This window comes from Chinchilla lanigera, unplaced genomic scaffold (genome assembly GCF_000276665.1).
Source record: "Chinchilla lanigera isolate Chin_1 unplaced genomic scaffold, ChiLan1.0 scaffold00171, whole genome shotgun sequence".
In the NCBI taxonomy this organism is placed as follows: Eukaryota; Metazoa; Chordata; class Mammalia; order Rodentia; family Chinchillidae; genus Chinchilla; species Chinchilla lanigera.
Window position 1 is genome coordinate 1,588,687 of NW_004955572.1, and position 13,754 is coordinate 1,602,440.

A 13,754-nucleotide genomic window follows, 5' to 3' on the forward strand; every position below is an offset into this window, starting at 1 on the left:
AGCCATGTAAAGTAACCACTTCTAAGGTCCCTGCTTTACAGATAAGGAAACAGGTTTAGAGAGGTTCATCGTTCCATTTAAGTTTGCACAGACAAGTAGAAGAGCTGGGATTGTAAGCCAGACTTGGTGTGATAACCAGATTTCAATGAGTTTACCTTATAGCAACACGTTTTAATTATAGTTGAAATAAGATGGGGTGGGACATAGTTTAAATGCTGAATGAAGATCTTCTTAGTAGATCTTGGAAGGCAGTGGACATAGCTTCATGAACCTCACCCTCTGTTTCCTAGGAGCGATTGCTGGCTGTATAGATGGAGTCCTTGAAAATTTGCCTTTTGAATTTGAATCTTGCCTTTTGTTTTCTTTTGTTGCCATCTCCTCCTCCTCCTCCTTCCTCTTTTGTGTGTGTGTGTGTGTGTGTGTGTGAGAGAGAGAGAGAGAGAGAGAGAGAGAGACAGAGAGAGACAGAGAGAGAGAGATACTGGGGATTGAATTCGGGGCCTTGCGCATGCTGGGCAAGTGTCCTACCACTCAGCTACATTGTCATCCTTTAATTTAACTTAATTTTATTTTGATTGTGAGAGGGTCTCGTTACATTGCCCAGGCTGACCTTAAACTTGCCATCCTCCTTCAGCCTCCCGAATAACTGCTATCACAGGCATGCACCACCTGGCCCAGCCATTCTCTTTCATTCTTAGGGTCCTGCACTGCTTCACAACACCCAGACCATGGCTTCATTAGATTTCTAAGCCTGGATATAAGGCTTTCAGCCTTGAACTGAAATAGATACCCCTGTGAATCAAGAAAGGCTGCTGATAAGAAACCCACACTACTAGTGAGGCTAAAGACAAACACAACTACATCGCTGAACTTATGTTAAGATTTATTGGTCTATTCTCACCGCTTTTTACGCTTCCATTTTCATCTCCATCAATAGCAATTGGTTAGTGATGATTTTCAGCTGAGACTGGCAGACCCAGTCCACTAATGGAAAACTGAGAGGACAGTGGAATCTGCCATAATGAGCCATAATCCCAGCCACTTAGACAGGGAAATTGTTTTTCAGGGTTTCACACTGCCATTTCTGTTCACGCTTTTTTTTTTTTCCTTTTTTGGTACCGGGAATTGAACTCAGAACCTTGCACTTGCCAGGCAGACGCTTATGCCACTGAGCTATATCCCCGGCCTCTGTTCACCCCATAATGTTTTCTGTGCATAAATGAAGCGGAGAAGGAAGAGGAGGTGAATAAATGCTAACATAAATTGCAGTGGGTCAACTACAAATACAGGCCTTCAAAAAAGTTCTTTCTTTGTTTTTATTTTCTTAGTGTGGGTTAAGGTGCTTGCTGGTTTCTAAAGTATTTCCTGAGTTTGCTTAGTATGCCAGATGCATCAAAAATTGCTATTGCAAACCTGTATTCTGTAACCCATGCATCAGAGTGGAAGGTCCTTTTCAAAAACAGATAAAGATCAGAATATAATGTGTGCTTTTCACCATGATACTCCTCGTACTGACTCACCAGTCACATGCTAGGTAATGGATATTGAAATTGAAATAGGCAAGCTCCAGAAAGCAATAGTTGACCTTTACTTTGAGTTTTTGAGCATATGAGGGTTTTTGGTTTTGCTTTGGTGTGATTCTTTGCTACGAAGGAAAATTGTCAAATGATGGGGGAAAATACTTTTACTGCATATTCTGTATTTGGGTAAGTAACTGCACATGGTTCAGCATTCCTACCCTAGTTCTTTTCATCATCTGAGTCACATCCAGGAGCTAGAATGATTGTGTTGTCAGGCTCTCTTTCCACAAGCCTCGTGTGCTATGTTGCCTTGCAGCTCGGCTTTGGATCGTTCCTTGGAATCATTGGATCAAACCTTGTTGAGAACAAGCGGCAGATGGTAAGTTTTCATCCCCACAGAGTCAAGCTCTTCATCTGAAAAAGCCCAGCATTTGTGTGGTTAGTAGCACATCTCTAAGTTTGTGAGAATGTGGCCATAGAAGAGACTGCTACTTTGCCTTTTCTCCTAAGCCTCCGGGGAGTTTGCTTTACAGTAAGGCTGTAGTGTGGGACTTGCTTTCATCTTGCCTGATGTTCCCTCACTGGCCTTGCTGGTTTCCTAAAGCCATAGGGATAGAACATTCTGGATCTTGCCCTTTTCTTTCCTTCTCACTCCTGAAGGAGTGCTCCAGCCTGTCCAGCAGGTTGCCGTGCTTGCCTGGAATGCCTGTGCTTCTGTGATTTCCATTACTGCAGCCCTGAGTTATTGTGACCCTCATATCATCTTTCTGAGGCATTATCTTTTGGGAAAGTGTTGGCAAAGGATTCTGGCCTTTTAGGAGATTATAACCTAGGGGACTTTGATTAAGATGACAAATGTACTTGGGAGTCAAATAAAGTAAAAATAAAGTTATGAAGCCAACCTAAGTAGCTCCATTACCCATAGTTCAAAGCCAAGTGTGTCCTAAATTTGAAAGGAAAGTGAACATATAACAAAGATGAAGCTTTTATTTTATTTATTTATTTTTTGAGACATAGTCTCTCTATGTAGTTTAAGCTAGTTTGAACTCTCTATGTAGCCCAGGCTGGCCTCAAACTTGAGCGATCCTCCTGCCTCAGCCTCCTGAGTGCTGGTATTACAGGTGTGTGCCACCACACCCAGATTGAAGCTTTTAAAGTTCAAATATCCTAGTGGGATCCTCCAAGGGCAAGCTGTTGTATTTTCCTGGTTCAATCTGAGCTTTCCTGGGGGGGAAGGATAGAAGGTACAGACTAAATTGCAACCATATTGCAATTTCATAGACTTGTAAATCAAGAACCCTGGTGAGTGGTCAGATGGTGGACTGATTAGGCTTCCCAAGTACAAGTCTCTGTGGCATCCAGACTTTGATAATGGGGTCTATTTAACAGCAAGTTTAATCAGATAATGTAATAGCTCCAGGGACATAGAACTCTAACCATATGTTTTCTCCCAGCAATATGAGGAATCATCCTCAGGGGACTTCTAATAGTTTTCTTCTTCCATTGCACCTGGATGTCCCCCAACCCCTACCCATGCCAGTTGTGTTTGCACTTTTGTCTTGAATTATTCAAAATAATGGAGGCGTTTTAATTGTAGGACTGATCATAGCATAGCTAATAATGCCAATTTCATGACATCGTTCATCCATTATTTAGCAATCTCTGTAGTACTGTTAAGTACGATTTATGGCAAGAGGTTTCTGAACAACTCCCAAAGGAGATTAAATATTCTCTCCTAGCCTGTGGAAGTGGGAGAACCCTAGGGTGGTCTTGACTTTGATTTCTTCCTTCTGCCTGGAGAGTAGCTGGATGCCATGTTCTTTCCTTCTCTTTCCCTCAAGCAGCCTGAAGTAAGAGAGATGCTGAGGGTGGGTTCAGGTAGCAGGTACCTCTGCCTGTTCCAGCAAGCACCTTGAAACACCTGTGTCCCCACACACTGGGTTGTAGTATCACTCTTGAAATAGAAGACAAATTATTAGGAAAATTTCCTGTTATCTAACATAGTTAGAGAATAGGGAAGTCTGGTTCAAGCAAACATTGTTTTTGTACTTGGCAGTTTCTACATATACCACATAGAATTCTTCTGTGACTTGAATCCTTGTAAAATGCCCCTGACATTTAAGTCTTCATAAGCTGAATGTTCCCTTTCATTCACTGATGAAGAAAGCCATGTAGGGTCACCCTTACCTTTGTCATTGTCCGCTATGCTACTAACAAGGGGGGGTAGTGCTGAGGACGCCGGAATAGAAGCGGGTGGGCACTGTAGGCTCGATGCACACCCTAGGCACATCACTTACCGCTGCTGCACCTTCGTTTACACATCAGTAAAAGACGGGGTGAGACTACATAATGGCAAGGGGCCAATTTTTTTTTGAGTTTGAGGGTGAAAGGGCTGCCCAGATTCCTCTGTGTACAGCATGCTGGGTACCAGCACACCTGCTGTTCAGTTGGTGCTCAGAGAGTAAATTTCTTAGCTTTCCCTGAAAATGTAAAAAACAAATTGCTCCATTTGTTCTGTCCCTCCTCACCTACTACCACTCCCATTCGCTCTGCATGACTGAAAAGAGTATTCCCAGGGGTGGCAGCTAGGTTCTGCTTTGGCTAGCAGTCTCTTGGGATCGCCCTGTCTCCAGAAGTAGCAAGAGTAGAAGACTAACAGACACTCTATTTTGTTCCTCACTGCAGCTGGTGGCTTCAATTGTGTTTATCAGCTTTGGTGTGATTGCAGCTTTCTGTTGTGCCATAGTTGATGGGGTCTTTGCTGCCAGACACATCGTAAGTATTGTTAGCCCTGGATTTAAGTAAATATGTACCATGGCAAGGCTCTGTTGAATGTGTGCTGGAAATTCAGTGCTGTTCTGAGTGCTTTGAGTGGTACACATGAGAGAAAATGCAGGGCTCCCTTTCTGAAGAGCTGACCATCAAGATGAGAACATGGATGGATGCACGGCATCTAGAACGCTGGGTCTTAGCTGCAGGCACAAACTCCAGGTACAAACTCTAATATAAACCGTAATGGTTTATATTAGACTGCAGTGGTCAGGGAAGGTTTCCCAGTGGTTGTAGGGTTAGAGTTAGACGTTTGACATACAAGATTTGGAAAGGGAAAATCATGGGCATGGGAGCTGGGTGAATAGCTTGGTCCTAGGGTTGCGGGTAGAGAGAGAGCAACAGGAAGCCATATGACTTCCTGAGAGCAGTGAAGGTTTTTATGGCTGACCTCCTCAACAACAGCAGAGTATATCATGGGGACAGAGTCATCTTTTCTCATTTACCCAAGCTCTGCCGTTCCTACAATAGTGGTTAGAGAGTAGTAATGTGATTGGGGATATTGAGAAAGCCCAGAACCAGAAGTCTTTGCTCAGAGGCTAGTCCTGCATTTCTGATGGCAAATGCTTCCTGCTCTGGAGAAGCTATGCCTTGAGTAAAGGACCACTGGACCTCTGCATCCCAAACCTGTGCTTCTTTTCTAGAGAAGCCCGGGACCAAGGCTTTCCTATGTGGCTCTCCATAAGAGCCCTTGCCTCCCTTTCAGCACTTTCTGTCTCACACTACGCTAGACTTCTGGCCCAGGACCAACTCCTCCATTAAGCATGGTAAACACAGTGCCTAGGACCCATGGCACTTCCACGGTCCCACAAAAATATGAGCATTTCTTTTTAAATAAGAAGAGAAATGATGCTGGGTGTGGTGGCACACACCCGTAATCCCAGCACTCGGGAGGCTAAGGCAGGAGGATCGCCATGAGTTCAAGGCCAGCCTGGGCTACATAGTGAGACCCAGCCTCAAAAAAAAAAAAAAAAAAAAAAAAAGATGAACTTCTAGGTTGAAAGAAACTTTTGCCTATAATATAAATACATTTGTCTTTTTAGAAATGAAATCATACAATATAATTAAAACAAATATAATTGTTAATATTTTTAATGGAGCCTAAGTCAAGAGCCTAGGGTCTAGGGAATCATAAAGTAACCCTGATCTAGCCCATAGACCAAAATCAAGAGTGAGCCACAGTAATTTACTGAGTCTGCACAACAAATTCAAAGAATCATTATTTTCAGTTGAACCTACCTTGAAAATGAAAATATCTCGTGAACTTTTGGAAGTTATGTTTCCTAAAATAATTGAATTAGAGCAAAATTGTGTCATCAGAATTTCTGTGGGTCAAATGCTGTTTCATTCCATTTTAATCACTGGTTAATTGTTAAGGTCCCGAGGGAGTATCATGGGTATGGTTGGATCTGGGTTAGGATGATTTGAGACATCATTATTTCAATTCCAACTCCTACACCTTCCTCCCAGACTGAAGAGTCAGTCCCTTATTTGCCAAAGTTAAAGGAACCCATATGATCAACACTCTCACCCAAACAGTCTTTAAAATAATTTCTGGGCAGGGGGATAAATAAGGGGTGGGAAAGACAGACTTGGTGCCTGGTTTTCTTTCAGGACCACCAATATAAATATAAGCCCTTCTATGAGACCTATCCCTTTTGTTTTCACCAAAAGCAGTCATCTTTTTCTTCGTATTTTCTTCTTAAAAGGGCAAATGACATCAGTAACTCTTAATATCCATAATTCTACCACTGGAACATAGCAATTCTTATTGTTTATGCATATTAATCTATGATTATATGCCTATTTTTGTAGCATGGTTGCAGTCAATCCTAGTATGCATGCTATTTTCTATTCAGGAGGAGCCCTCCTTTTTTCTCAGTATTGGGAATCAAAGCCAGGGCCTTACGCATGCTGGGCAAGTGCTCTATCACTGAGCCACACCCCCAGCTCTTTCATATTTTGAGACAGGATCTTGCTCAATTGCCTAGGCTGTTCTTGAATTTGTGATCTTCCTGCCTCAGCTTCCAAGTAACTAGGATCACAGGCATGCACCACCATGCTGGGACACAAGCGCCATCTTAATAACACTAATTCCTTGTTTTGTGCAGTGCATTTAGCTTTTCAGTGTGCCTTCACATCTATTATCTCATTTGAGACCCACAGCAATCCTGTGAGATACATATGTAGGGCAGGCATTATTATCCTCATTTGACAAGCAGCATGCACTCTGAGGCAGTCTCCATGGCAACATAGGCCCAGTGGCTAAGAAGCCTGCAGTAGGTTTTAATGGCATCATGAACAAAATGGCTTCCTTCTTTTCCCTCTTTCTTTCACTCGTGTTTTTTAAAAACAACTTTATTGAGATATAGTTCATACCATGTATAACATACCCATTTAGGGTTTTTCAGTAGCTCTTAGTATATTCACAATTATGTGCAACCACCACCATAGCCAATTTTACATTTTCATCATCACAAAAAGAAACCTCACGTCCTTTTCCTACCACTTCCCTCTTCATCCACCCTCCCCAGCTCTAAGCAACCACTACTCCATTGTATTTTGCTTTAAATAGCCTTATTATAGACATTTCGCTTTAATGCTATAATATGTTATTGTGTGATTGGTTTCTTTCACTTAGCATAATGCTTTCACAGCTCACCCATGTTGTAGCAAGTATCAGTGCCTCCTTCCTTTTTATGGCCTAATAATGCTTCTTTGTATGACTATATCACATTTCATTTGCGCTCTCATCAGTTGGTAGATAGATGGATTATTTCCATCTTTTTGCTATTATTGATAATTCCTCTATGCACTTTTATGTACAAGTTTGTGCATGAACATATATTTCCATTTCCATTCCTTTTTGCCCAGGAGTAGAATTGCTAAGATATGATAACTATGTTTCATTGTTTGAGGAATTGCCAGGCTGTTTTCCAAAGTGGCTGCACTATTTTACATTTTCTCCAGCAGCGCACAAAGATTCTGATACAACCTCACCATTATTCTCATTATTATCTGACTTTTTGAGTCTAGTGGGTCTAGTTGGGTCTAGGCATCCTAGTAGCTATGAATCAGCATCTCATTAAGGTTTTGGTTTGCATCTCCATAACACTCCTAACATTTTTGATCATTAGCTTTGGTGAAAAGCATTTCAAAAATCCAAATTCTGCTTATTGGAATTTTCCCTTAATGACCACCTACTTGCCTGAGTCTAGGCCCTCTATGTTTCCCACACTGCCACTTGCACTGTAGTGTTTGATTCAGGGATTTGGAGTCAGGCTGGATAAATCTTTAAGAAAATGTTTCTGCTTACACTTTACCGGCCCTAAGACATCTGATAGTCGTCACTGACACCCGGAGGTTTGAGGAAGGAGGGTTTATTACCCTATGGTGATATTTGTTGACCAACTTAAATGAAAGCCACAGTTGGGCCCTAACACAGCTTGGGTGGGTTAGAGCCAGCTTGTCCTTTATTGAGATCCCATAATATCATTTCACCCTGCTCCTTTGGCATGGGTGAACCTGAACTTCCTCTCAAGACCTAACCTCTCACGTATTCGCCTATATGTGTCTCATTCCACCTCACTCTGGTCTTGTATTTCCTTCCTTTCCCCACTCCTTACTATGGTCGTTGATTACCTGGGAAAGTAATTTTACTTTCCCATGCCACAGTTTCTTTTTCTTCCAAATGTATAGAATAATAACTTACTCTTCAGCATTAGCATGTGGGTGTAGTCCAATAATGGGTATAAACATGCCCTAACAGGTCCTGGCACATTCACTATGAAGCGGTTTGCCTTCTCATCCCTTCGTACCAAAGTTGGTGGGTGGCTCTATGAGGTACAAAAGGTCAAAAGCCTTGGCTGAATGACCTTTTCTCACCTCCCAATTGCCTGTTCTTGCTCCTCTTCTGGGGCATAAGGAAGAATAGCAGCCAGAAGCAGCGAATGGGCTGGCATCCCACATGCCTGTCTTCACTTAGGAAAGTTGGTGGCTGAATGCATTTTTCCAAAGCCAGGAAGGTCAAGCCCAGTATGGTGGCCCAAGCATGTAATCCCAGTACTCCGGAGGCTGAGGCAGGAGGATCTTCTTGAGTTTAAGGCCAACCTTGGCTATGTAGTGAGTTTAAGTACAGCCTGAACTACATAGCGAGACCCTGTCTCAAAACAAAAATGAACTATCCCCCCCAAAAAACCAAAACAACAAGCAAGAACAAAAAAATCCCAGGAAGGTCAGGAGAATTATGACCAGCATACCAAGCCTCTTCTTCAGCAAGATGGTAATAACTCTGCTTTCCCCAAACATGGAAAATAAACCCTGCCAGCTGTGAGCATGAGAGCCCTCATTCCTTTCTAGCCTGATTCCAGGTTGAAGTAACCCGGCAATGTATTTTAGAACACTGAGCAGCCAGGAGGCTCCTGTGGAAAGAAGTAGCTTATAGGAAGTCCTCGTTCCTTGCCGGGGGGCTCTGGCTCAGAGGCAAAAGGCCCTCGGGTGTTTAGTACAGGAAATTCTAAATCATATGTGTGGGAAAAAGTACCCACAAGGATTGGAAATGGCAAGTGAAGACAGAAGGAAGAGGCAAAAAATCAATTACCTCTGCTTGGACACTTGGACCAGACAACTAAGGTGAGTTTGCATAAACTAACGTCCTGCCCTAAGCTGCCTTTGGCAGAAGCCCTCAACTGAAGGTGAATTGTATCCCCTAGTTGCAGGTTTCCTGGCAGCTCTGGCTTCTGGCTCAGTTCTCCCGCAAGCCCATGCTGAGAGTTCCCTCACCAGGAAACTGGCTAAGCCAGTGGGGTAAATCCACTGTCCTTGAGCTGCTCGTTAGTTGTCTGGGCTTTAGTACTCTTTGTGGAGCTAACTGGCTGTATCTAATCTGTGTAGGCGAGTGAAAATAGCTCATAGTTCAGCTGAGTTAAAATCCACAGCACACTCAGAGCTGCCCTTCCTCCAGAGGCTGTTTCCTGAGCTCTCTCTCCTGAAAAAGCTGTGGAAACAACAGCAGGGAGTAGTCAGCCAGCTCTAGTCCTGCCCGCAGGTGATAATGAGACCTCGTTGGAGCTGTACTCCCTCAGTTTGGGAGTATAATGTCATAGCACCTGGAGTTTCCAATCTTGCTCCCTGGGGACTGTTTGCAAGAAGACAAAGTCTAGAAGTAAAAGAAAACCAAAAAGGAAATTTCAAGAAACCCATTTCTCAAATCAATTTCCTAATTTCTCATTAACCAAGTAGCCCCATAGAACACAGCTATCAAACATTTTTGTCTGATGCTTACATTGTAAGACTCCCTGGATGGGCAACCTTCAGAAATTAACCCAACTCACTGCCTGCTTTGCTGTGTGTGTGTGTGTGTGTGTGTGTGTGTGTGTGTGTGCAAATATTTTAAAGCTTGCTGTTTTATTTTCCAAAACTGAAATCCCATTTGTTTGGTGTCTCCCTTTCCAGGATCTGAAACCACTCTATGCTAACCGGTGCCACTATGTCCCCAAAACATCCCAGAAGGAGGCTGAAGAGGTGAGCCAGAATGAGCGGGATGTCTTGATCTCCTGAGAAAGTTCCTGTTTCACCTGAAACATCATTTCTTTTACTCCTTTGCATGAGTCGAAGGTTTACTGTGAGGTATCTTCAGCGTATGTATTCAGCAGGTCAGAACGCAGTACTGTGTAATCAGGCCACAGTCATAGGTTGGAACTTCATGACACCTGATCAGAGTCATCTTGTTCTGTGGCCACAGGCTGCCCCTAGGACCCCAGTCAGAAGCCTTTCAGTATGTGGCTGTGATTCCAAGAGGGACAAATGAGCCTACAGAGGTCACGGGGCAAACCCCACCCCCATCTTCACGATCCTTGTGGGTGATCATTCGGTTGCCTGCGTCTGGTACCTGGCTGGAGGAAAGGTGGGAGCCCCACTTTGCATTGGGTCTAGACACGGAGGGAGAGCCTGACCTGCAACACGTGGGAAGGGATAGAGGCCAGAGGAGGGTAACTGAGCAGCGTGGTCCGCCTGAGAACTGGAGAGGCCGATCGGCTCCTCTCACGACCCCCGAGTGACAAGCCCAGGTATGCCTGAACGGGCACACAAAGGGATTTCTTTCCTGCGCCCACACCTCTCCTTCTGCCTCAAGTCTCACTCAGTGGGCAGTGGCAACGGTCAGTTTGGGAGAGCTTTCATTTCAGTACACCGTGATTCCTCCCCAACCGAAGGAGTCCTTCATCTGAAACTACCTGTGTTCCCAGGACCCTTGACAGTTTGGTATGCTATTAATCTCACATTGAAAGTCAGCTGCCCTCAGCAAAGAAAAATGATAAACTTGTGGTTGGGAAGAGGAAAGGGAGGCACATGAACACAAAATTGCCACTATATCGCACAACTTCAGGGGAGGTCATTTTACATAAAATACAATGCGACTCACCACGGGAGTGAGGCTGCCAGGCCAGCTCCCTTCGAGTTGGGCAGAGTGATAGTCATGCTCTCAAGACATCATGGCAGGTACTTTTATAATGGTTCTGCTATGCACTTGCCTCCTTTTTGCTTTACCAACCACAAATACACCATTTTTCTAACTATTCTTGGGTTAGAAAGGAGGAATAGAAGTGTGCATTACTAACAGCTTATCAGAAAGGTCGTGAACGTTTGGATGAAGGGTCCAGTACAGAGAAGCATGCCTATGTACTGTGAATATTCTCTATAACCAAACAAAACAAACATATGGACACTGCATCGCATTCGTATCAGGGAGGAAATCTGGGAATTTTCTTTTCAGTGAGAGATGGTAAATGGAATTTTTTTTCAGTTTTCAAAAATGTTTTGCCAGCTCAAAATGTGGTAAATGTTATTGCTGTTCTCTTGTGATGGCTTTCTTGTGTTAATTTGGTGACTGTAAAAATGTTAATGACTTCCATAGGTTCACTTGTAACTTGCACTTGTAACCCTGGAGCCCCTAATCCTATTTTTCCTATGTAAGGTCATAAGTTCCTCAACCAAAAATTCTCCTTCCGCGAGGGTTATGAGGAACCTTACCCAGACAGCTAGAGAGGTACTATTGTACTTCAGAGTGCATGTGATGGCCCCTGTCTTCCTTCTCGCCTATTCTTTCCTGCTGCACCCTGATTTCCCCTCCTCTCGTATCCTCACTTCCTACCGTTCATTTGTGCTTCCATCAGTGCTCCCAGCCGTCCCTTCCCCCCTCCATCTTCACCCTTCAGGGACGGGGCACTGAGGGCTATGGCTGAGGCTGAACTTAAGCGCAGCTGCACTGTGACTTGCCTCATACACTACTTTGGCCACCTCCCCACCCAGCCCCATCCCTCTCATGTGTGGGTGTCTTCATTTCACAACCATCGTTGCTAACTTGCATTTCCAATCTCAGAGGGTCCCTACTCCCATCCAACCCCAGCTCACCTCCCCAACTGTTCTGTACCCTAGGTGAACTGCCCTCACCTCAGCCGTGGGTTCTGCACTCCTCGCATCCGGGGTAACACCTGCTTCTGCTGTGACCTCTACAACTGTGGCAAGTAAGTGTGGAGCTGCAGGTACAGAAAAATGGTTTGACCACAGGGGAGAACAGAAGAGCCAAGGGTGGTGAAGGGTACATGGTTAAGGGTCAGAGAAGTAGAAGACATTTTCCCTTAAACAGATTTCAATCAATAGGCGTTTCCTGCCTTCTCTGTGCCAGGCATCATGCTATGTATTTTACATATAGTAAGTCCCTGACTTACGGACATTGGAGTTGGGAACTTTCACAGGGGTACTGTATCAAGGCTCATCTTGTAGGATACAGCCAAATCCGACTTACAAACGTTCTCCTGGAATGGGACTCGTTCATAGATTGGGGACTTACTGTACTTGATCTCATTTAATTCCTACCTATGAGATATGCAGAGTTGTCCCCATTTGGTAGATGAGAAGAGTGAAGCTCAGAGGAAAGACGTAACTGCTTGAGGTCACTCAGAATTTGAAAATGATAGATGCGGGAGTGAAACACAGTTCCGTCTGGATCCAAATTCAGCAACATTCTACAGTTATACAGCAACTTCTTTGTGTATGGTCCTGTTCTCAACACTGAAAATTCAACAACAAACGAAAGTCCTTGCCACATAAAGCTTATACTGTAATAGGAGAGACCATCACTATCTATCTATTTATCTATCTATATCTATTTATCTATCATTTATCTATTATCTATCTACCCATCTAATCTATTATCTACCTATTATCTATCTATCTAATCTATCTTCTATCTATCTATCTATCTATCTATCTATCTATCTATCATCTCCAGGTAGTGATTAGAGTTCTGAAGCAAGGTGAAGTTGGAGAGCTAAACAGGTATGGATGATGTGTGTGTGTGTGTGTGTGTGTGTGTGTGTGTGTATGTGTGCCTGCATGTTAGAATAAATGGCAAAGGAGCGTCTCTTTGAGATCACATTTGTACAGAGAACCGAATGAAGTGAAAGGGCAACACAAGTACTTGATACTTGGGGAAACAGTGGTTCAAGTAGAGGTAACATCAAGTGCAAAGGCCCTGAGGCAGAACAGGGTTTGTGCTAATTCTGGCTGTCTACCCTTCAATTGCTAAACCATCATTTATTCTTTCTTTCAAAACACATTCAGGTACTGGGAATATAGAGATTGCCACTGGGGAGCTCACAAACTAGTAGAGAAGACAGACATATGAATAATTGATTGCAATGTAATGTGATGAGTGCAGTGGGGATTGTCAGCCTCAATGAATGAGAGTCAGAGTTTGCAGGGGCATGTGTGTGTCAAGAAGGAAGTCATGTGAGAACTGAGGCACAAAAGATAGGTAGGAAGTCAGATAAACCGAAAGGAGGCAAAAGTAGGGAGGACATGCTTGAGAGTTGTCAGGGGATGAGGAGTAGGGGAAGTTTCAGAAAGCGTGACAGGAGGTGAGAGCAGAGCTATACCCAGAGGTCAGATGGTGGGCAGTCCATTGGCCGCAAGGATGTCTTCGGACTTCATAACATAGGCAAGTAGGCACTATTGAAGGGTATGGCATGGAAGATACACCTGAACAATTCAACCTGAATTACTTAAGAGGCCACTGCAATACTTCAGGCCATGTAGAATGGAGGCTAGATTGTTGGTTTTGGAATCACAGAAAGCCAAAAATCTTTTAAGGGTTATGTAAAAGGTGGAATTGACAGATGTGTGTGAGAAGGTGATACAGAGTATGAGGACCCGAGATACATGCACACGTGCACGCAGGCACACACGTGAGGAGTTGTCAGCCAGTGCCTGCCCGTGCACTAGTTCTTTGTCAGACTCAATGCAGGAAAGTCAGGGCCAGGGGAGGGAGGGAGCAGAGGAGGACCTGGCAAAAGGGGCTGGACAGAACTAGAGCCAGGCTCCTCCTCACAAGGATTCCCTACTCTT

At 43.9% G+C, this 13,754-nt stretch overlaps 1 protein-coding gene across 4 annotated transcripts in view; it reads left to right on the plus strand.

Moving 5' to 3' along the window:
- Tmem255a (transmembrane protein 255A) overlaps positions 1-13,754 on the plus strand; it is a 53,986-nt gene that overhangs the window by 13,902 nt on the left and 26,330 nt on the right. For 3 of the 4 annotated variants that reach the window (XM_013509442.1, XM_005413666.2, XM_005413667.2), the window contains exons 3-7: positions 1,837-1,899; positions 4,206-4,295; positions 9,804-9,872; positions 11,323-11,394; positions 11,784-11,872. In XM_013509442.1, coding sequence (XP_013364896.1) covers positions 1,837-1,899; positions 4,206-4,295; positions 9,804-9,872; positions 11,323-11,394; positions 11,784-11,872 — 383 coding nt within the window. The remainder of the gene's footprint in view (positions 1-1,836; positions 1,900-4,205; positions 4,296-9,803; positions 9,873-11,322; positions 11,395-11,783; positions 11,873-13,754) is intronic. The other variant, XM_005413668.2, reaches the window with a different exon arrangement.